The sequence below is a fragment of the Oryzias melastigma genome, linkage group LG12 (genome assembly GCF_002922805.2).
Source record: "Oryzias melastigma strain HK-1 linkage group LG12, ASM292280v2, whole genome shotgun sequence".
In the NCBI taxonomy this organism is placed as follows: Eukaryota; Metazoa; Chordata; class Actinopteri; order Beloniformes; family Adrianichthyidae; genus Oryzias; species Oryzias melastigma.
This window is the reverse complement of record NC_050523.1, coordinates 18158426-18182472: the sequence shown is the minus strand read 5'-3', so window position 1 is coordinate 18182472 and position 24047 is coordinate 18158426. Positions and strand designations below refer to the sequence as shown.

The window sequence follows — 24047 nt, the reverse complement described above, 5'->3', positions numbered from 1 at the left end:
ATCAGGGAGAAGGAGCATGAGAAGCTTGAGAAATATGAAAGGTTGATAGAAGGTGGGAAAAAAAGATATGAAAGGTGAAGAAAAAGGTAGTCCCAGTGGTAATTGGAGCCCCAAACTTAGAATTCCAGGAACAACATCTGCGATTTCTGTGTAAAGGTGAGCAGCACTAGAATCCTAGACGAGATGCTGCACGAGCTTACGGGCAGACCTGAGCTTTTTTTTAAGGGCAAGAAGAAAAAAACTGCCTGAAAGGGCAAGTGTGTCTTTTATAAAATGCCACCTCATTTATTTTAAACAGACAACTCATTAATATTTAATCTTATAACTACCCACTCGACCCTCCAACCGAACTGTGGGTGAAATGGAGGGTTTGAGTCCCCGATTGGATGCATGTATGCATGCAGCAGCTGTGACTATTAAGTTGCCACTTTGTTGGAATCTACAAAATATCGGCAACAAGTCACCTCGGAAATTCACAAAAGCAGAGACGAGACGATGTTTGTGAAAAATTTCATATGAAGTCTGCCAAAAAAAAAAAAAACTGAGGCTGACAAGAGCAGCTAGCAGGAGTGAAATCTGAGTGACTGTGAGGTTTTTACATGTTTCTTTTCATTTCAAGATGCTGTTTTTTTTTTTTTTTATTTGAGCATGTCTATTATTTACTTTTTTCTTTTATTTTCTGCTGTGCTTGCTCTTGGTCTGATCAATAAATTATACCTATGATGCCTTTCATGCTACAAAACGTGTCTTTCATCTTTTTGGACTGGCTGAATTATTACCTGTAATAGTGATGCTTTTGGTATGAAAAGAAATCATTCTTCTGCATTTTTAACAGACGGTCTGCTATATATATTTCTGCAATTGTACTTTTAGCCCACTTTTTGTGTTTTTGGTTTGTTATTACGTGGTAGTTGTGTTCAGAAGAAACTAAAAGATCAAAATGTCTATCAATAATTGTTTTGTTTTTTTCCGTGTAATTACATAATCACAATTAGTTGCACATTTAAACTGCAGGTCAATCAGTGCCAAATTCAAATAAAGCTAAAACCAACTGTTCCTTTTCACAAAGGTAATATTTTACAAATGTTTAAGTCAAATCTGAAAGTAATTGACAATTAAAATGTTATTGAGACAATTTTAAATTATATTCTTTTACTTTTATTGATTTATTTTTTACTAATTATTTCTTATCCTAAGTTCGATATACCTGTGTATAGATAAAATATTTGTTTTGTCTTCTTTAGTATTTGTTGTGGCTGTTGAAATAAACCAATTCCAAAATTGAAAAAAAAAAAAAAAAAAAAATCAAAAGGTTTCTTGTTTTAACTAAACTAGCAGAGTAAAAAGTTCACACTTGACCATGTTAAGGCCACTACATCAAATAATTGACAGATTTTTATCTTTTATGGTACCAAGAAATTATTTTTAACCCTTTGATGAAATCCACAACATAAAAATGTTGCAATACTGTTTTAATTTTTTATAAGATATAGATAAAATCAATTATGATATGTTGGGTGATTTGGTAAGTTTTTGCTCACAAAAATGTCAGCTTAAAATGCAAAGACATTGGCCCAAGCAATCAAGAAATAAAAAAACTTTATTTACCCCTTGTATGAAACTTGATACATGGTTTAGCTGTAAATATTATTAACAAATTCAGCATTTTTTTCAATACAGCAAGCAGACATTAAAAAATAAATAACAACAGATCAGTTTTTCTCTCTGTAAAGTTTTGAAAATTAGCTAAACTTTTTCCCGCCAAAAACGTTTGAGATTTCATGGAAGGAGCCATTTTGAAATGAGCAGGAAAAGCCTGTCTACTGCCTCTAGTGGAATAAAGATGAACTACAGGGCAGAAAACATGGATCAAGTTATTTACAATGAGTTTTAAATATGCAATACTGTACAACGAAAATCGTGTTTTTGGTGTTTTCACACTATGGCAGACAAATATAAAATATATTTTGTAATAATTTAGGATTAAAACAGCATTTTTGAGTATCTGTTTATTCAAATCGTGTTGGATCTGAGGCAGATTAAAACCCAAGGGTTGAAAAAAGCTTGGATTTGTGACATAGGAACTGCCAAAGTCTCACTTCTCTGCTACAATTCTGATGCATCCACTTACAAACAAATTGATCCATTAACGTCTTCAATGTCCTTGTCTGAGCTGCCATCCGGCTCAGAACTGTACGGATGGATAACTCTGGTATTGCTCATTGTTTTCTCGTGATGCTAATATTAGCTTGGGGTTGTGAGGTGCTATAAGTGAGCAGGAGAGAGTGTGAGCAAAGGGCTGATGGTAAATTGGATTTTAACGTTTCTCTATTGAAACATTACAAAAGGACTCTGTTTAAAACAACAAAACTTTATGGTATCAAAACAAGTGTTTAAATAGACTTACTTTTTTAATCAGAAATTCAACATCTGAAGCTTTGTTTCTTTTTGTTATAGAGTAGAACGAGTGTGACCATCAGAAAGTGTGGACAGCAGTAGTTCCACTGCTTCGTAATGTGTGCTGCTTCAATATGTCTCCTTACTGTACGTCTGTGATGCTGGGAAAACACTGTTAATGCATTGTTTGCTTCCAGGCTTCCACACAGCAGCAGGACAAATAAGAAACTGTCAAAAGCAAGAGAAGCAAAATTTCTATTGACATTCAGAGACTTGTAGGACACAAACAGTGAGCACAAGATCAATAATTGAAGACGACTTTGGTGTTTATGCTCTGAGCAAAACTGAATGGTCGTATATATGAATTGTTTATGAGCAGAATATAACAGAGCTGGCAGCTGTCACTGTGTTTGGATCAGACCTCCAGCTAAAAACAACAAACTAGAGCTATGATACAGAGAATTCCAAGCACTCATTCTGTGTGACTTTCTTTTTTAAAGTTTTTCTTTTAAGACTTGATTTTAGTGTTTAAACTGAAGTAATTTTTTATTAAAGCATAAATGAGAACCAAAACAAAAGGAACAAAATGTTTTTTTCTGTGCACATATGGAGGTAGCAAAAGAATTTGAGACCTTCCTGTCATTTTACTGGCTTTTATTTAAATTTTATCTGAATTAATCCTTCTTGTGCTGAGCAACTTGTAAAATTATCGTAATTATTTAGACTTCAATAAAACCATAGAAATGACGAGAAAGCAAAAACTGAGACTACTTTGTTCACCTGAAACCGTTCTATTTCTATACATTTCTAATGTGACTAATATACAATAACAAATACAAGAATTAATTAAAGAATACAGTTAACTATTATGATTATTGTATGTATAACTTTAACAAGGGTGGAACTATTTCTATTAACTGAAATGTAAAAACGCATTAACATTACTAGAGAACGGCTCAGGCTTCCACGACGTGTCTCAATGTTTTATAATGCATACTTTTCTAGCATTATCTCTTACTTATTTTATACATTTTAGAATAGCTACCATTGTTGGAAGCTATTTAACAAAAAAATATGACATTTCAGTTACACACCTGGACAAGACTGTGAGATATGAAGTTCTGTTTTAATTAACTTCACTTGAATGCTTTTAACAAAAAAAATGTTCTTTTGGATTTTTTAGTTGTGAGTGAATTTTTTCATAAAAGAATATTGGTTTTTTTTATTTTTTTTTCTAAGAATTGTGTTTTAAATGATTGGGCTTCTTTAAAAACGATGACAGTAAATCTATTATTTGGGGCAGGGAAACAACAATATTAAGATTTTTTTGCTATAGTATTTATCTTTGAGAAAGAATGATTTGCACTTTTAGATCCCTAAAAATTCTGCTTCCTGTGTGGCTCCCCTCTCTAATTGGTTTGTCTGAATGTTTCTGTGTGTATAATGCATAAAGCAGACCCAAAAGCTCACAACAGTGGTATGAAATGTGGTGACAAAAGCCCGTTCAAACAGATGTTTTGATACAAAAAGTCTCTGGCACAGTTACAGTGCATCAGCCAAGAAGAAAAACACATTGACATGGAAGAATCAACACAAAGCGGGCGTAACACGTCAGTCAGCGCCGCTTCGGTTCTTTGCTGCGAGTGTGTGCGGCGAGCACCTGACAGCTCCCACATCTGCCAGCACACGGGAGGTAAAGCCTTAGTTCAGTCTTCAGCCGGCACACAGTTTTGATTTAATCTATTATTCAGTTGTAACTCTGCTTGTCAGGCTGAATCGCACAAGTATTCCCAGAATCCTGGATTGCTCCAGAACTTTATCTACAGTGACTTCTCCACAAGATGAAAAGTGTGAGGAGGTTTTTCTGCTGCTTCTAGTCACTGGAATTTACTCAGAAATCCTCAACTGTCAAAAAAAAACAATAGGATGTGAGGGTTGAAAGAGAAACTCTATGAGCACAGATCTGCTATCTTTATCTGCTATCTTTAATTGTTTGAAATTACTCCTGGTGGGTTTTATTTCAGGGTTCAATGATATAAATGTTTTCAAAGAAAAAAGATTCCTGGGGGCTCTTCTGTCTCCCAATCAAATCCAGTGGTCAATTATTTTAGAATAGAACGTTGACTTTTAAAATATCACAAAATGTACTTAAAAAGACAAAAAAAGACCCTCTTCTTTTTTTCTAAAACCCTTAAAATGAAGTAACATCCCCACCTGCTGGTGGTCCAAAGGAACTACACATTGAGATTTTATTCCCAATTTCCGGTGAGAACACTGGCATGCTCTGCCAAATTAAAGGAAGAAAAAACATCTAAAAGCTAACTGAAACTTTAAAGAAAACATTTTTTGGAATTCACAAAAGCAAGTTACTTCACTTTAATTGTAAGACTTTTCAATACCTTTTAAGGCCATTCATGTGAAAAATAAAATAGAGTTTCTCAGTCTATATCTCATTTTATGCATTCATTTCCATTTTAGGACCAAAGCTGTGGCTTCTAGTCTTGTTATTTGTTGTCTGTGGCTTGATGCTTCAGTAATTTTCTTTTATCAAACTGATGTTGAGCATTCAGCGTCATTACCTGTGATAATGGTAGTGTGAATGCTGTAAGCTAAATTTGGCTGCTGAAGATGCAAGTGTTGATAACTGAAGATCAAGTCAAGTCAGCTTTATTTGTCAAATATGCTGAATACACAAGATATCAGCAAAATGTTGAAATTGATAACTGAAAACTCTGAAGTTGATAGCCAGCTAAAATATTAGCTAAAGGCCAAATTGGCCTAAAAACCTAAACATTTAGCATGTAGCTGAAAAAAATAGCTAAACTTCAAAATATCCTAAAAAAAAAGAAAAAAAAAAGCTTAAATTAGCCAAAACAGTTAGCATGTAAATAGTAGCCTAGCTCCAAAACAGCCTATAAAACTTAAAAGAATAACCTAAATTACTCAAAACAGCAAGCATTTAGCTGAAATATTAGCTAAACTCCAAAATTGCATAAAAAGCTAGCATAATACCAAATTTTGAAACTTTAAAACCCTAACTTTTTAAAAGGCAGGGATATTATTCCAGAATAAATCAACCTAAACTTGAAATAACATCCAATATTTTACTCCCCATACAAATATATTTTGTCAAAATTATACAAGTTAAAAATGAGTGCAAGATAATATCGGGCCATTAATAACAGTAAAATGAAATGATCTGGGGGGGCCGGATCCGGCCCCCGGGCCTTGACTTTGACACGTGCTGTAACGGATGGTTTGGGAAAATATAATTTTAAAGTTGTTAGAAAAACAAAAGATTGAATAAAAAATTTAGAGAGCTCTCTGAAACTAATTCAACTGATCACGTATAAGACATTGTTTATACTTACCAGATTCCTCTGGCTGCACGAGTCTGAAATAATGGATGTTGATCCACACCTGAGAACACAACAACTGTGTGTTTTTTTTCTCTCGTTTTATTTTAAGAAGCAGTTGAAGGAGTAAACACATTTTAATCAGGTCAGGAACTCACCTGGATCTGGGGCATCTGGTTGAAGAGCAGGAAAGTCATTTTCAAACAAGAAAGTACTGTCATAGTCAGGATTTACCTGGAGGAAAAATGGGGAAAAGATATCAAGCAACCATGTTCAAACATGTTCTTCACTTGGTAATGAAAAAAAGGGTAGAAATCTGGATAAAGGGATGAGCCCATACATTACCTTCCCGTTTGCTCGTGTATTTCCGGGACAGAGTGGGTTCTTGGGGTCATATCTGGGTATGTGCTCCTCTGGAGGTTTTTCCACCTGTCCAGCCCACGGTCTCTTCATGCGGTGGGCCGACACCAGGACCCAGCTATCCCGCAGCGGGTTGTACCGCAAATGCTGGTGCTCTGTTGGTCATAAGACATGTTTTAACATCGGCATGCAGCAGAACAGGAGTCTCCAACCTGCGGCTCCGGAGCCACACATAACTCTTTTACTGCTCCACTGTGGCTCTTTAGTTAAAAAAAAAATAGTTTTTAGCTTTAAAATCAACTGTAAATTAAAAAGCAGATAATTAGTAAAGTAACTCACTTGATTTAACTCATTCACAAACAGCTGAAAGACAAAAATTATCACAAATCAAACTAAAAAAACATTGTGACAGATTTTTGAGCGCCATGTACCACAGAAACTCAATTGGAGCACAACCAGAATCACTAGATTATAAGGCAGATTTTCTATTTTAAATGTGTTTTGTGATTAAAAAAATAGTAAAGAGTCATTTAATTAGCTTTGATTTAATTTTGTAAGTAATATTAACATAGTTTTAGTCTAAGATGCCCCCAAAACAGTAAAATTACTTCCTTTTTTAATTTTTAATCTCTATCTTTGCTGCTATGTAGTATGTTGTTCAGAGTCTTTTATTTTGGAAAGAAATCATGCAAACCTCTGTTCGCATGACTTCCTTCCAGGGGTCAGCCCAGTTTCTTACTGACCAAAACCTTAATCTTTTAGAAAAATACACTTAATTTATGTTTGTTTTATTCATTAAGCCATTCATTTATAAAATTTAACTTAAAAATGTTCACAATGATTAAATCGTGAACAGTGTCTCTATTAATAATAACTTTAATGTCTACTTTTGACAGAAGCCGACAAATTCCTTTCAAAATAAAATACACCTTGTCTCAAATAAGATCCTCCTGCTGCAGCAAATTTAAAAATCCAAGAAAATAAAGACAAATGATGATATTTTTTTATCAATATGGCTTTGGTAAATCATCATTCTTTCTCTCCTTTTACAATCAAAAATAAACATTTCAACACTGGTGTAGAATCCAGATTTTTTTTATAATTTATAGCCCTACATGTAAATGCAATTATATACTTTAAGAACTTGCCACTGAGCAATGACTAGACACTGCTGTGCAGCATAAATTCAAATATATGCTTAATTAAGTTAATATTTGTTCAAATTGATAGCATATTGTAACCCAAAGAGTCAAAAAATGCTGCATGTGGCTCCAGAGTAGTTCATATTTTGAAAAAAATGTAATTATTTTGCGTTTATGTTTTGTTTAAATACCCCCCCCCAAAAAGCGTTGAAGGTTCAATAGAACTTTGCATTGAGAAAATGTAAAATCTCACTTATCATTTCAAATTTGTTTGAAAAAGGCCTGTATTTATCATAAAATGGCTCAAAGAAACAGCTTAGTGTGATTTTCTCGGACAGCAGGAACAAAAAGCTGCAGAAGCAGCAAATAAAACCAGCAGAAACTAAAATCACGAGACTGTAGAGCTGTTGGGGGATTAAAAAACAGAAGCTAACAAATTAGCTTGACCATTAATTCATAATACTAACAAACAAAAATGCCTTATGACATTTTTCCTTTGGATTTGGTTACTTTTATTGAATGTGAATAATCATTTAGTTGACATTTGAATGGTCTACCTTTATTGAATTGGATAATAAAGTCGTTCTTATTGGTTCTCTTCTTCTCAGTTTCTCAACATAATATGCAGCAGGTTGAAGGGAGTTAGTCGACCTTAAAAGAGCCTAAACAGAGAATGCCTCGTTTCGTTTTACCCCCCTCAAGTGTTGTTTTATTTCAGTTTACACACCTTTTGGGTCGAAACTCACGTCTCGTTCGCCGCTCATGGTTTAAGCAGCTGAAGAAAAGTCTATAATGTTCGGTGGAGCACTGAACCCTTTTTCAGAACCTGGACTGTATGAATGGAGTCCGCCCACTTCGACCCTCGTCTTACTTCCTGTTGTCTGTCGGACGAGCTAAAAGTGCCATTTCGAAACAATTTTTAATTTCCTGAAACGCTAAAAATAATTAAAAATAGCAATACATTCAAATACACGTATAAATATCATATCATATTGTAATTAAAAATAACTATTTTATGAACTATTAAAGTATGTATGCGTTTTCAACTAGTTTGAAAACAATGAACTCAGAGGGGGTTTTAATCATGTGCTGGCAACTCACCCTCACCACTTCGCCAAACGACAAACTCAGCCTCTGATTGGCTAAGATGAAAACTTCCTGCTACCACGTGACAAGGAAGGAGGCTTTCCATTTTCGTTCCTTATGGAGCAGCCTTCACACACATGTAGCGGGATTTGCAGCTGTTTGTGCCACCATGTCTTTTATTAAAGCCATTTTTAAGCTGCTCGTGTTCGCCTCAGTCGCCGTCCTGGTTGTGGTGTCGCTTCGGAACTGGATGGCCACCAAGGAGTATGTTTTTAATAAAGAAGATATCGCCAAGTTGGTCAAACAGTACGCAGGCGAGTCCGATCATAAACCACGCTTCACCCGTCATTTTAAAAAGGCGTCTAAATCGGGTTACATAAAATGTATGCTGACCTTTGTGATTTTTTTGGTGCTATTTATGTTTTTTTTTTAGGGCAAGACCATGAACACGCCTTCACCAAAGTAGTAGTGGAGCTCAGGAAAAGGTAACAGTGACTTGTTGCACAAATCTAATCTGTCTATTTGCTCGTTAAGTCACTGATCGTGTTTACTATTTATTAATTATAATAAAATAAGTTTTCTCTTTTAAATTATCTTTATTAAATTTGGGTTCCTGGAATTTGGTTTTGACTTCTAAAATCTGAATGTGTTTTTAATAATTGGTTTCCCTTTTTTAATTAATGTTGTAATCCTTCTTTAATATGTTTTTTTGTGTTGAGTGAGTTCTTTTTATTTAAAAATCAAAAATTAATTGACAATAAAATAAAATACTAAAATAAATACAATATTTCAGCTCTTAATGTAAACTTGCTGTAACAGGTAACATCTCAGGTGTTTCTGAACTCTAGGTATCCCGGCCGTATTCTGCCCGATGAAGACCTGCAGTGGATTTTTGTGAATGCAGGAGGCTGGATGGGCTCCATGTGTCTCCTCCACGCCTCTTTGACAGAGTACCTGCTGCTGTTCGGCACTGCAGTAGACACAAGCGGACACTCAGGTAAAAAAGCAGTATGGACTCAAGTCAGGATCAGGTTAAAGTGAGTGTGAAAAACAGATTTTAATTTGAAAAATTCAGTTAAAAACATAATAACAGTTTTAAACTCAAATTTACACACTGTAAACTTGAAAGAAATATTACAATTTTGGAAAATAAAAGAATATTTGAAACTTTAAAACTAAAACTGTTAACAAATGAAAACATGTAACGTCTGCCGTTTTGTATTTTCAACTTTTGTTTGTACGTTTCTCTCGTTCTTCGGTTTCAGTCTTTATTGTACCGTTTCAATTTAGAATTTATGTTTTCAGGTGTTGAGCCTAATTTTATTTGGGGGTGGAGCTATTGGGTACCGGGCCTCGAGGACATCGAGTGATAGAGGTTGTAGTGATGTCAGAAAACAAAGAGTCTGAATCACAACTGTAAATTTAATACTAGAAGCAAAGATGGATGGAACTGAAAAACTTTCAAATTTACAATTTACAATCTGGTCTGTCATCCACTGTAAGATAATTCTAATTTGACCTTATCTAGCAAAGATTTTGTTTTAACATTATTAAATTAAACAGTTAATTAATTAGAAAGACTGAATGAGACCAGTAAGAACACAACTTATACATGTCTTTGTGTCAAACAAAGAAGTTTTCTTTAAAAATGAACCCTCTGAATTACTGATTGTCATGTGTTCACTTTAATGCATTTGATTTATTTGAAATATGTGTCTTCTATTTTTGTTTTTATCATCGGCTCTATTCAGGACGATACTTTGTTGAGATTTCTGACACCATCATCTCAGGCACGTTCAGGCAGTGGAAGGAAGGAACCACCAAAAGTGAAATTTACTATCCTGGTACTGTTTTATTACATTTTATATGCAACAATCTAACACATTTATCTGACCTAAAATAAATATTTAAATAAAACACCTGACCAGGATGTCGTTGTTTTTCCTTCTCTCTCAACAGGTGACACCATTGTTCATAAAGTGGGGGACGCCACCGCCGTGCAGTGGACTGCTGGGACCTGGATGGTGGAGTATGGCAAAGGGTTCATCCCCTCCACGCTGGGCTTTGCTTTTGCAGACAGCCTGTTCAGCACGCAAGACTTCCTGACCATGTTCTACGTTGTACGTGTGTACGTGAAGGCTCTTGTGATGGAGGCCGGCACGCTGCTTACAGAAGCTGGAGTTTTCTGAGGACATCAAAACATGGTTCCGAGTAAATAAATTCTGACATCTGAGTTGCCTACAACTCAGCATTTTTTGAATATCCAGATTGCACTAGCATGTAAATTTAATCCAAAAAAAGTTCTATCATGTACATAATTTCTTTTTGGAGTTTGTATTTGATCAAACTTAATTCAGTTTAAGATATATTCAAAACGTCCATGAAACACTTTATGGTGATTCCATCTCACTGCGCAGAGAGACAGGAAGTCTCCGCATCACTTCCTGTTCACTAAATGTATGGGAGCTCAGGCTAATTTCAGTCCTTAAATAAATATACATATGTGTATCATTTCAGGATCTGTCTATGACATGGCTTTATAAACTAACTTGTTTTGAAAAGCATTTTTATATTAGATCTTTGTTCATAACAATTATTTGGAAATGAGGAATCTATCAAAGTCCAAAAATATATATGTTTAAATGAAAATCTAAAATTACCTGCAAAAACCAGCATTCACAAGTGTGTTTTTTTACTGTTAAAAGTTTCTTCATTAACAAAAGTCTTAAGTTTGACTTTAAAGTCTGATAATATCCTTCCAAATTCAAGTAGAAACCAGCATTTTTTTTTTTTTTTTTTACTGTTATATTGATGTGCAGTTCATGTTTGGAGGAGAGATGGGAGAATCACTATAAACCTGTGCTGATTGATTCAGTATTCTACAGAATGGTACGTCTAATTAAGAATCAGTGGTGGGAAGCTGAAGATTGACACGAATAACTTGTTGTTTTTTTTTGTTTTTTTTTTTTTAAGTGAATTTTTGCACCTGTTGACTCTAAGATGGATAAGGAGAACGATGGTCTATCTGTCCACATTTCACTGTTTTGCAAATGTAATTTAACTGTTTTACTTTTTATCGTTCAAACAAAAAACTGCTGCTATATTAATGGTTAATATCCCTTTTTTTCTATTGATCTCTTAAGGACACTGTAACTGTTTAACGATGGAGATGATACTCTATGTGATTGATAATGATTGAAAACTGACAATGCCAAAAATAAATGTTTGTTTTTTTCTTGGTATGAAGTCTAATTTGTTTTTTTTTCTGACATATATATATATTGCACTAAGTGAGAACTTCTTCAGGCCATATTGAAACATTTTCAGTTTGATGATGGTATATAACAAAATAAACTTAAAGTATTCTGTCTTACTTTTTTATGTTTAAGTGGGTTTTTCTACATAAGTGTAACGTCTAAAGTATTAAGGTCTTCTCACAAGATATTTAAATTAGGAAAAACGTATTTAGGTCAAGCGAATAAAAATCTGGAATCTGACAAACTCAATCATTTCCGGTCTGCATATGTGTACGGAAGCCCAGAGGGGACAAGCCCATAAACAAACGCGCACAGCTGAAAACAACCGAACAGTGCTGGCTTGATGAGACAGCCTTAACAGGCTTCACAACCACGATGGAGCTTTCTTATCAGTCCATTAAAATCGCCCATCAAACTCGGGAGGCGGTGAGTAATCGCGGTGGTTTGTTTGTTACGGATTTAGGCTTGTTGTGTTAGGCTAGCAAACTTAAGCTAGCAAGAGTTGAAAAAGTCCTGAATGTTACAAATACTTAACTTGGACTGTTGTATTCAACTTGAAATGATATATAAATAGAATCAATTTCTGTAAGTAACATAAGATAAATGCTTGGTACGTGAAAGGAATTACATAGTTAATTGTCAATGAACAAGCGTCCTCTTGTTGCCATAGAAACTCCATCAGTGTAGAAATTTGTCGCCCCCTGCTGGCAGGTTGTATCTCCCAGCACCACCCTCCCTTTCCCCCGCTTTCCAAATGCGATTGGGTCTTTTTTGTCTTTTTTCTATCAGTTTATTCTCAAAGTATACATCCTTTATTTTTCCATTTTTTATGAATCCCTCATTTCATGGCCTGTATGGTGTTTCACTTTATGTGTCACAGTTCTTTTAAGAGTTATTCATATGAGGATGCTCTCAAAGGAATTTTTTTTCCAGTCTCTTGAAAATTCAAATCTTAGAACTTTATTGGAATTTCAATAGGTTAAAACAGGGATCTGCCACCTTAAACACAAAAAAAAGCCACTAAATCCAGTTTCTGACTAAGTAAAACGCAGAGAGCCTCGCAGTATCACTTCACAGACAAATAAAACGTGCTTTTGTAGCCAATTAACCATTCATTTATAAAATATTACAATAATTGAAATATATTAGTGTTAAATCTTTATACAATAATTGTTTTTTTTTACTTTTGACAACAAAAGATACAAGTTCCTTAAAAAAACAACTTGATGTAAAATCAGAACCTCCTGCTGCATCATATTTACTCGATTTTGAGAATGCAAGAAAACCAATATTTATCCATTTGAGAGCTTTACCTCTGAGCAGCAACTAGACTGTGCAGCAGAAGACGAGAACATGCACTTAAAACTCAATAATAAACCACTCTGACAGCAGAATAAATATCTTGCCAGCTTTCTTATCCTTAAAAAATCTAAACACAAAGCTAAATTAATTGAAACTAATGAACCAGTTATTTACTCAATGTGTTAGCTGTTTTCCTTTAAAGCAAAAGAGCCGCATATGGCTCCGTAGCCTCAGGTTTCAGACTCCTGGATTAAAATTTGAATCCAAATTTGTAAAAAAAACCAGTGATCTTTTAGAAATTTTGAATAATTTTCCTTTTCTTCTGTTTGTCGAGTCATATATGTAAAAAAATAAACTTTTTTTCTTTTGCAACAGGATGAGCTGAAGACTAAAACGAGGAAGAAGAACCTTTTGGTATTGATCCACCATCATTTGCTTGGGCAAGGGTGAGGAATCTATTAAACAAACTATTAAAAAGTAGTTTGCTGTATATCTTTGTTGCATTAAAGGTTCCTATATTAACCATTTAAATACCCAACCAAGTCAAAATCAATTAAAACGTTTATTTTTTTTATTTTCATTTTTTTATGTTTATTAGCTAGGATGGTAACACACAATAAATCTGTTAAATAATATGTTATCTTAAATATGCTCTACAGTTTGGTTGAGTGGGCAGTTAAAAGTCTAAAGGTTAATTTCAGGCTGTGCCAATGATTAAAAATACATTTTTTTTGCATAAAAACCTAAATATTTTTTTCTTCAGATTCTGTTAGTTGAAAAAAAAGTCAAACTATTTTTTTTCTGCACTCATTTCTTGCAGTTTTGGATTAAAATTTAACATTTAAATCACTAGTTACTATGACAACTACAAGATGAGCAATTTCGATCCTATTCTATTTTTTTATTTCTATTCATGAGTGCACCATCTGTTGTGTATGTGTTCTAAATCAGCTCCTGCAATAAAGAAATCATGCAACAGTGTACAATAAAGCCTGGATTGCCATGGCTGTTACCTGGATGTGGTTTGTTCTCCAGCTTTGCAGCTGCAGCAATGGCCTTGGACCAGGAGACAAACGGAGGTCTGAGGAGGTTCGAGGTTTGTGATAACATCGATCTGGAGATGGTGCTGATGGAATTCGAGAGTTATCACTATGTCAAGTTCCAGAAGTATCCCAAACTCATCAAGAGATCGGCAGAAACAGGCACATCCTGAAACAAAGACCAGCATTGATGCTCAGTTATCAGGGGGAATACAGTTTTATAAAGTGTCTGTTTGTTTTTCCATCAAGGCGAGAGAAATGTGAAGAGTGGGGGCAAGAGGTGAGTCGGCCCGTCTCTTATATTCACCTGATCTTCATGCAGGCAGGAATTTTAACCTTTCTGGAACTCTTGTTTGCCTGTAGGAATTCCTGCTCGGCTTTAAAGACTCTTCCCAGAATTATTTCATCATCCACAGCCAAGACGACCACCAGCAATGTAACTGGAACAAAAACATGCCAACCCCATTCATTAACCCAATATAGCCATATTTAATACAACTAATATTGTATCATACTGTATTAGCATAATTCAAACTCCCCTAAAACCCCAGTTGTATGGAACTTGCTCCGTGTTTTCTGTCTCGTAGTGTATTAGCATTCCACTTCCTGTTCGTTTCAAAATGGCTGCCTCCATGAAATCTCAGAAACACTTTTGACGGGAAAAGTTTAGCTAAATTTCTAAACTTCATGGTGAGAATAACTCATCTATTTTTATTAATTTCATTAAATGACTACTTGCTTCAACTAAAACCAAAAAGACAACAAAATTTACACCATCTTAAAAATTCATAGATCAGATTTGAGAATAAATAAGCTGCTTTTTTCTTGAACACTTGTGTAATTGTTTTTCCATCTCAAGCAAACATTGTTATAAGCAAACATTTTAACGTATCATAAATATAACTATGTACATCTCATTAAAAAATGATATAGCATTTTAGTGAACTCTTCATCAAAGGGTTTAAAAAAACGTTTCCATTAAAAAAAGAAAAAAAAAGAAAAAGATTTTCTCTCAATTTCTTGATGTAGGCCTAGTAGACTTTACAGGGTTGAATAAGTAAAAATGGAGAGGATAGTATTCTCAGTATCATGTTCAACTGTGATTTATTTATTTTTTTTTTTTTTTTTTTAGGAGAACGGAACCTCAGTGGATCCAGACTCATTAGAACTTGGTATCAGCATTTCATCTCTCAGAACCGGACCAGACACAAACAGAAAGGTAATGTCAAAGTTATACAAAAATTAATCCAAAATACATGATAAGTAGAAAAAAGTATGATTTTACTTTTCTAAAACTTCTCTGTGGTTTTGCTTTTTTAAACAATATATTTATTTATTTATTGTAAAATTTTATGGCCAATGGAAACCAGTGTGCAATTTTGTAATTGGATTCAGATTTTTTTAATAAAATACATGGCTAATGTTTGTGTAATCATAGCTACTATAAACAAAAACTGAATGTAGACCACCAAACAATTAACAAAATACATTAAAAAGGCCTTTAACTTCAGCAAATCTTTTTTCTTGCAAATTTACGTGTTTTAAAGTCGTACATTTACGAGATTTAAAGTTGTAAATTTATGAGAAAAAAAACTTGCAATATTTCTTTTTATTATTCTCTATTTATGGGTGGGCCTAAAACACTACTGTAAGCACCAGATAGTAACTGCATTTTTTTTTTCTAAAAACTGAAGTTAAAAAAACAAAATAAATTTTTGGTTATTATGTTCTGTGCACCAGTTAGTTCTCAGATTTCTTTTTTACTTCCATTTTTGGAAATAAATGGAAGGAAAAATTTACTTTTTTGTTTTTTTTAGGTGCTCCTGTAGTAAATAACTAAACAAATTATTAGTTTTTTTTCATGTTTTACTTTAATTTTTGTAATTCCATTTTTATTTACTTCAATTTCCCTTTAGGGGCTCCATAATAAATAACTAAAAAATCATATTATTTTTTTTTACGACCAGTTCAGTGATGGTAAAACTGTGACTCATGATTCTTCTGGAGGAGCTGACACCGATCACATGGTAATAAACCCTGGACACCCATGAATCCCCATTGAAGAAATATTACAATTAATCATAATGATAAATTAACACATTGCTATAATGACTTCCTGTTGCAGGAGCGGCTCCTCAAACCCCTCAGTGGATTTTCGGGCTTGAGTGGTGAGATGAAGGAGCTGGCTGCGATCATCAGTGGGGTACTGTACAAACACCCTAACATGTTTACAGTGAAAGCATAAAAACAGGTTTTCTTCTTGTGAAACTGCACATAACATGTACTAGTTTTGTTTTATTTTATTGATGTGAATTTCTGTTTACCATAAATGATACTAAAATTGGCCTGATGATATGAACTTTGTCCTCTAGGGGGCAGTGAAGAGCTGCGTTTTGAATGAAAGCCTTAATGAAGGGCCAGCTTCTATCTATATCACTTATCTGATGTTTCATTTTAAAGGACACCTATTTACGCAAACCTAATCCCAGCAGGACGTGCTCTTTCCCGTGCATCCTTCATTCTTTGCGTCTGTGTATGTGTGTGTATTCAACCCTAAAGGACATCTATTTGCACAACCCAAACGTGCGGTGGGAGGACATCATTGGTCTGGAGGATGCCAAGCGATTAGTCAAAGAGGCCGTCGTTTATCCCATTAAGGTGCGGCCGCCACACGAGTGCGCTGGTATTTTGGTGTCAGTTCCCCGTCTTCGATTATGAATACATCTCCTTTAAAAGACTTAAAGAGACAGAGGGCAGCAGGGTCAGGCCAGTCTATTAGACTGACATGAAATCTATATCTGAGATCTTATGACAACACGCATACACAGATGGATAGACAGCCATGGATATAGAAATGCATGGAGTGTGATGTGGAATTTAGTATACACAGCCTCTACATATAGACAACATCCACACACTTTTATCATCATCACATCCAGACCTTTCCCATGGTTATAATGTCAACAAATCAGCTTGTCTGCATCCTTCTGACATTTCCAGATGAAGATGAGGACAGATGTGTCAATTTCCTTTTGTCATATATTCTGCTGGGCGGTTTCATTGAAAAACACCATCCTTCTTTTCTTATTATAATTCCAAACTTTGTCTCCATTATGACTCATTCTCTGTGGGATAAGGTCAGTTTGATGATTTGAGGCTGCTCCTGTTTGCCAAATAATATTCATTCTAATTCATGCTGCAATGTATTTGCAGCTCTGATTCAGCTTTCTCTATCAGACGGACACTTTTCTTTGCCCACAGATCGGCTTCTCATTAATCTACTACAAAATAAAAGCATTTCCTGAGGAAGTAGATTAAAATGCAGTGAAGTTTCATTTTTTTTAGCATGCAGTGAAGCAAATCAGTATGTGAACAACCTGTGATTTTGAAAGTTCTCCCATTTAGAAATCGTGGAGGGGTCTTAGATTCTCATCTCAGGTGCATGTCCACTAAAACTATATCTGGAAATCACCTAATATGATTTATTTAAAATAATGTATTTGTATACTACTGCTGCAAATAAGTATTTCAAGACCCAGATAGTCCACCTCCACTCCACTTATTAACCTAAATTAGTAGCACCTGTATGAGGTCGTTGGCTGCATGAAGACACCTGTCCACCCTGCACAATCAGTACTAACATGGCCAAGACCAAAGAGCTGTCCAAAGACACCAGAGACACAATTGTAGACCTCCACAAGGCTGGAAAGGGCAACAGGGCAAGTGAGGGGGGCTGTTACTACCTGTTATTGTTTGGATTGTTCAGATTTGAAATAAAAAAATAATAATAATGCAATGTGATTTCTACTGTCCCTCACAGTGGACATGCACCCAAGATGAACATTTCAGACTCCTCCATTGTTGCCCTAATGATTTCCTCCCTATCATATGCAGTATCCTCAACTGTTTACGGGAATTTTATCTCCATGGAAGGGTTTACTCCTCTATGGACCCCCAGGTAAGAGGCCGAGAGAATAAAATCTACAAAACTTTATATCAAATATTCAGTTCAAATGCAGGTGTCTCCACAACCATCTAACACAGGTACAGGCAAGACACTGCTGGCTAAAGCCGTGGCAACAGAGTGCCGGACAACCTTTTTTAATATCTCAGCCTCCAGCATCGTCAGCAAATGGAGAGGTGACTCAGAGAAACTGGTCAGGGTAGGTCATCACCCATCAGATTAACTGTTCTCTTTGTTTGTTTGACTTGTTTTTACACATTATGTGTGTCTGCAGGTTCTGTTTGAACTGGCTAGGTATCACGCCCCGTCCACCATCTTTCTGGATGAACTAGAGTCAGTGATGAGCCAGAGAGGAAGTAGCTTCGGGTGAGCTCTGCTTTTCATCCCGCCTTTTGGGAAAGTTGTCTTAAAATACGAATGTGAATGCGGCAACCTGTAAGTGTCATTGTGGTCAGGGGGGAGCACGAGGGCAGCCGCAGGATGAAGACGGAACTGCTGGTTCAGATGGATGGACTTTCCAGATCTGAGGACCTGGTGTTTGTGCTGGCTGCTTCCAACCTGCCTTGGTAACACTTTTACCTAAAATCATTGACTGTACATGAGAACTGGACCGAGCTAGTGTGACATCACCCATAGAAAAACTTTATTTTCAGCTCCAACCCATTGACATGAATAGAGATGGACAAAACAAATCTGTTACCACGGGTTTCAAAGAATTGAAGTCGATTCAGTTGCCATTTTTCCGTGGTATGGATATCACCTAATTTTCGCCATTTGGGGCCAGACGACGTTAGCAAGCAGTGATTGGTCAGAGAATCTGTCAGTCAAATGCTTCGAACATTTGGGGCCAGCGGGCACCACATTATTGAGGAATCTGATTGGCCATTTTTTAACTTGAATAACTTGCTGTAAAGAAAATATATCATGAAAAAAAATTTGTTTAGCAAGAAAATGCTAAAAAGAGACACCAGAGCAAGAATGATGATTCTAACTAACAGAATGACTGAGTAATAGCTGTTTATTTCTCTATAGATGTCTATGGAGTTTTGACTACTTTGGAGCCAGAAAGTACTTCCTGTTTGGAAGGCGGGGGAGTGGGGGGGTGGTCACACTGTCCAGTTCTCATATACAGTCAATTATCAAAACACTGATGCACTGATCTTGATGGCGACGCATTTATTTTAATGCATTTGAACATTGGAGATGAAATACGGACATTCAGTATTTTCAGTAATTGTTTAAAAAACGTTTCTTACCACGGAAGAACTGAAGAATAACTGTCTTTATCTGCTTTTAAAATATATTTTAGGGAGCTGGACCATGCGATGTTAAGGCGGTTAGAGAAAAGGATTCTGGTGGGTCTTCCCTCTTCTCCTGCTCGCCAAGCCATGATCAGCCATTGGCTGCCTCCTCTCAGCTGCACAGGAGGGGTGGAGCTAAAGACTTCTTTAGACTATAAAATGCTTGCTGAGGTTTGCTGCTTTTTGTGTTGTTTTTCTTAGATATTTCCCCTCAAATCTCAGTTTATTTAGACGTATGTGTTGTTTTTGTGACATGTCTTCTAGCAAATGGAGGGATATTCTGGCTCTGATATCAGACTGGTGTGTAAAGAGGCTGCCATGAGACTCGTCCGGACAGTGTTTGACTCTCTGGAGTCTCATCAGAATTGTAAGGCCTTCATTAAAAAAAAAAAAAAAAAAATTCAGACAGACAATCCTCCTAGAGCGCATCATTCTCAAACAGCTCTTCTTCCACATCAGGTTCTGACATTTCCGCCATCCAGCTGGGAGCTGTGACTACAGCGGACTTTGTGGAGGTGATCGCACACACCAAACCATCAGCCCGGAGCCTGATGGAGCGCTACACGGCCTTTGAGAGAGAGTACCAGTCTGTCTGAGACTCAGCTTCTTCTCTTTTTGACGGGATAAACATATCTCTGGTTTCACTTTAGAACATTTCAAAGACATACTGTAAATTCACTGTCATTGCTTTGTTAGCTTTTGATATTTTTTAAGATTTTATCTTTGACATTTAAGCTGTGAAAGTAATAAAAACTGATGAAAAAACATTTTGTGAGAAAAAAAAAAAGAATTAAAGTAAAAAATGTTTATATAATTTTGTTTCCAGCTGTCTTTACATTGATCAATACCCTACAGTGAAAATATGACAATTTCAAATCTTTTAGTTTTATTTATTACTTATATACAACTTAAAGGATGAAAGAAAAAATATAATCCAATAGCATTAAATATTTCTAGAAATGATCAGACTTCAGCAGGACGGCTATTCTCGTGTCTTTAACATGTTTAGTGGGAAGAAACTGATCTGCTTTTTTCTCATGGTGACCAGAATGCATCATCGTTTACAATTGGTGCAAATAAAAGGCCCTATGAGGGCATCAAACAGGTTGTCCCTTAGTTGGAGTTAGAGCAGGTGCTGCAGGATGTGCTCAACGGCGTCTGGGAAGCTGTCACATGTCAGGTGAGGGGGTGGACTGATTTTGTTTTCATCTCCTTCTCTGTATTTGCCTGTAAAATGAAAACAAAAAAGTCACACAGGCAGAATTTCTCATTTGAAATTTCAGTAGAAAGCATGTTGAAGTTTAAGTTACGTCAGAGTGAAAATGAATGGGAGATTGAGATAATACTGAGGTGCACACATTGACTGCACAAGAGAACTGGACTGAGTGACCTATAGAGAAGTAAGCCGCTATTACCTTTGTTTTTTACGTGTTCTCACTAATCCTATTGTTTTTGTCATAATATAGTTAATTTATTGCAAGTCATTCAAGTTATAGACGGACAAATCAAATGACTCAATGAACAGTTCTCTGTTTGCACAAAAACAAATAAAAAAATTCTAGTTTCAATCATATAATCTGGGTACAATACAAGTATATATGATGAATTTTACCATGTATAACAATAAATATGAGGTGATTAAGAATAACAACCAAATATATAAATGTCATTGTCACTACTTAAAAGAATCCTTCCCTTCATAATTTAAATATTAATACAATTATTTATATTAATAGTAGTATTTTCTTTCTTTATTATTATTATTATTAGCATGTACTTTCCTGTCTTTCTTAGGGGCAGGCTTCATTATACCCAGGTACTCTGCTCCATTTCAAACATGTCTGTGTTGTTAAACTGTTGTTGTAACTATTATTATTGTTAGTTTCATTTTGATTGTAGTATAATTTAACACACTGGTCTCCAACCCTTTTTAAGTGACGGACCAGTTTAAATTGGACAATATTTTCACAGACCGGTCCAAACGGAGCAGAAGTTGGCATTTTTAAGCTTTCAGTTTCTGAAAAACTATTTTCAAAATAAAATGTTATGTTAAGGAATTTGGTCTAAAATATATCAGTAGATTCTTTTAACTACAGATAATGAAGATTCAATGAAACAAAGCTGTTGTAGAATTTTTTTCTGATTTGAAAAACGTCTGCGGCTGTTTTGAACTTAGTGATGAAGATTTTCCCTTTAATGTCAAAGTGGAGGCTGACGACCAGATGCTAGCTTCAGTTATGTCTGACTTTTAAGGTGAGATGGATGAATAAAGCAAAAATAAAATGACTCAATCGTCATAAAACTGCTATTTTCTAAATATAATATAAACACAAATGCACTGTAAATGTCTCCAACTTTATTATCTGTGTGTGAAACAGTTGAGTCTGTCTCCACGTAACAGACAGCTACATGCTACATGAAAACAGCCGTCTCTTCTACAGTTTCCTCACTGACTCTTTTCTCCCTGAAGAAACTTTCCGAATATGTTTTATTGTTTGGTTTTTGTTATCTTTTTAGCTAGCAACCCAGCTAGCCATGAAGCTAGCCGCTTAAGTCACGTGACCAAGACAGATGTTGTGAAAAGAATCTGGCAGTTTTCCAAAATAAAACTTCCTTCAGGATTAGAAAATTAACGAAACGGAATTAATCAAAGTTAGCGCATGTATTTATTTTTCTGTCTGCAGCCACGGACATAACATGGAGGTGTCCATATCACAAAAACAACTAGAGCTGCCACGATTAGTCGACTAATCGACGACTAATCGACTATTAAAATAGTCGACGACTACTTTAATAGTCGATTAGTCGCTACTTCATATTGAATGGAGTCAGAGTGTAGTGAAGTTAAAAGTTATAATGGCATTATGCTAGCTTTTTGCACTATTTTGGCATTTATTAAGGTTTTTTAGGGTAGCTAATATTTCAGCCACATGCTAGCTATTTTGGCTAATTTAGGTTTTTTTTTAGGCTATTTTGGAGTTAAGCTAATATTTCAGCTGCATGCTAGTTATCTGGCAAATTTGGGCTTTTTCAGTTTTTAGACTATTATGTAGTTTAGCAAACAATTCAGCTACATAACTGTTTTGGCTAACTTAGGATGTTTTCAGTTTTTTAGGCTACTTTGGAGTTTAGCCAATAGCCAAAGCTGCATGCTAGCTATTTTGGCTAATTTATACTTTTTTGTTTTGTTTTTTAGGCTGTTTTGCAGTTTAGCTAGTATTTCAGCTACACACTAGCTGTTTTGGCTAATTTAGGCTTTTTTTGGCTGATTTGGCATGTAACTAATATTTTAGCTGGCTATCAGCTTCAGCAATTTGAGCTATCAATTTTAGCGTTTTTAGCTTTTAGCTCTAGCATTTTCAGCTGGCAAATTCAGCTTACAGCATTCACACTAGCATTATCACAGGTATTGCTATATATCTAGTTTTTTGTAAGTTTAAAGCTAATGATGGTTAAGATGTGTGCTTTACATCCACTTTATGCATGACCCAATTAGTCGACTAATCGGAATAAATAATCGGTGATTAGTTGACTATTAAAATAATCGTTTGTAGCAGCACTCAAAACAACTAAAGTGACTTTGGATGGTTGGAGCTGGACGTAAGCCATTTTCTATCTTTTCTTAGTCCAGTTCTCCTATGAAGTCTATGGATGTACACAGGGAAGTCTCAAGATAAGCTTGAAGGGAATGACGAATCAACTCACCGGATCGAACAAGAATCCCCAACATCCCTGCATTCTGGGCTCCACCTACATCATCTCTAGCATCCTACAGAAAACACAACACTATTATGAGTCATTTCTACATCACTTAAATAGTTCTCATTAGTGAAAACCACTTTGGCTCTTACGTCTCCTATCATGACCGCTTCACTGGGGCTGCATCCTAAATCAGACAGCGCCTAAATAAAACCAAAGTTAGAAGAAACGTAGGAATATAACCTCATGAACATTTCTATCGCAAGGGGAAGAAATAACAAACCTGTATAAAAAATGTCTGTTCGGGCTTTCCCACTACACTGGCTTTTTGGTCTGTGGCATACTCCAGGCCCGTCACAAAGGGCCCGGGACCAAGGGCCAAGCCGTCCTTCCGCTTGTAGTAGCGAGCCTTATGAATGGCGATGAGGGGAGCTCCATCCAGAATCATTCTAAAGGGAAATGGAAAATAAGAAAACGGCACTTTTCTCCTTCAGAATCTACTGGAATAACGTTGATCGTGTTAACAATTAAAAAAATCCCAGTAAATCCAAGAATATAAACACTATTTGTGGTGTTAAAGGGTTAAAAGTTGATCTTGATCTTTAAGCATTTAAATAGAAAAAAACTATGAAGCACTTCCCACCTGAAGGCCTTATTTAGAGTTTGGTAGTTAAAATCTTCAGGGGCGAGTCCGATGACAACAGCGTTTGGTTCTGACGTGTCGATGCCTGTGCAGAAAGCATCAAAAGCTTATTTTTTTAAAACATTACAACCCCTTTACCTTCAACATTTCACGAGTATCTGCCATACAATTACATTTATGATTTTGTGTGTTTTTTTTGTCGAGTCAGATTGAACTAATTTGAACTGATTGTGAGCTTTTACTTAAGGTTTGAGGTAAATATACAAAGAAAACAGGTGTTCACCAGTAAAATCTTCCAGTGCGCTGTCCTCCACCAGCAGCAGAGGTCTGTGATTTTTCTGCTCTATCAAGCTCCGCGCTGCACTCAGAGATGTGAAGATCTCATTCTCCTGCCAAGCAAATTTATTTTTACTTTTTTTTAAAGGATAATGATTTTTTTGCACTGGTCACTCCATCTTTTTCCTGTATTTCAGTGTTAAACAATCCCTTTAGTTTAAGTT

General features: G+C 35.5%; 4 protein-coding genes across 5 annotated transcripts in view; 2 read left to right on the top strand and 2 right to left on the bottom strand.

Annotated features, from left to right (window-relative positions):
- Positions 1-8137, bottom strand: part of galt (galactose-1-phosphate uridylyltransferase) — a 33781-nt gene extending 25644 nt beyond the window's left edge. The window contains exons 1-4 of the mRNA XM_024257724.2: positions 7983-8137; positions 6099-6268; positions 5912-5987; positions 5769-5817 (exon numbers count right to left, since the gene is read on the bottom strand). Of these exons, the coding sequence (XP_024113492.1) occupies positions 5769-5817; positions 5912-5987; positions 6099-6268; positions 7983-8019 (332 nt within the window). The 5' untranslated portion in view covers positions 8020-8137. The remainder of the gene's footprint in view (positions 1-5768; positions 5818-5911; positions 5988-6098; positions 6269-7982) is intronic.
- A 278-nt stretch (positions 8138-8415) lies between these two features.
- sigmar1 (sigma non-opioid intracellular receptor 1) lies at positions 8416-11583 on the top strand. Its single transcript, XM_024257752.2, has 5 exons — positions 8416-8655; positions 8775-8826; positions 9190-9338; positions 10093-10185; positions 10301-11583. The coding sequence occupies exons 1-5, from the start codon at positions 8511-8513 to the stop codon at positions 10528-10530; spliced, it is 669 nt and encodes a 222-aa protein (XP_024113520.1). The 5' UTR covers positions 8416-8510; the 3' UTR covers positions 10531-11583.
- A 277-nt stretch (positions 11584-11860) lies between these two features.
- katnal2 (katanin p60 subunit A-like 2) lies at positions 11861-20019 on the top strand. 2 transcript variants are annotated; one of them, XM_024299797.2, is made up of 16 exons: positions 11861-12024; positions 13276-13346; positions 13936-14102; positions 14190-14220; positions 14304-14376; positions 15073-15159; positions 15908-15967; positions 16066-16143; positions 16500-16598; positions 17835-17898; positions 17985-18103; positions 18179-18270; positions 18360-18470; positions 19214-19376; positions 19470-19572; positions 19665-20019. In XM_024299797.2, exons 1-16 carry the CDS (start codon positions 11974-11976, stop codon positions 19799-19801), a joined length of 1506 nt encoding a protein of 501 aa, XP_024155565.1. In that variant the 5' UTR covers positions 11861-11973; the 3' UTR covers positions 19802-20019. The 2 variants fall into 2 exon arrangements, with proteins under 2 accessions (XP_024155565.1, XP_024155566.1); XM_024299798.2 differs by lacking the exon at positions 16500-16598.
- Positions 20020-20079: 60 nt separating this feature from the next.
- The window catches only part of hdhd2 (haloacid dehalogenase-like hydrolase domain containing 2), a 5836-nt gene continuing 1868 nt past the window's right edge, over positions 20080-24047 (bottom strand). Inside the window, exons 4-9 of the mRNA XM_036214406.1 lie at positions 23831-23967; positions 23548-23632; positions 23188-23353; positions 23057-23107; positions 22911-22974; positions 20080-20432 (exon numbers count right to left, since the gene is read on the bottom strand). Of these exons, the coding sequence (XP_036070299.1) occupies positions 20329-20432; positions 22911-22974; positions 23057-23107; positions 23188-23353; positions 23548-23632; positions 23831-23967 (607 nt within the window). The 3' untranslated portion in view covers positions 20080-20328. The remainder of the gene's footprint in view (positions 20433-22910; positions 22975-23056; positions 23108-23187; positions 23354-23547; positions 23633-23830; positions 23968-24047) is intronic.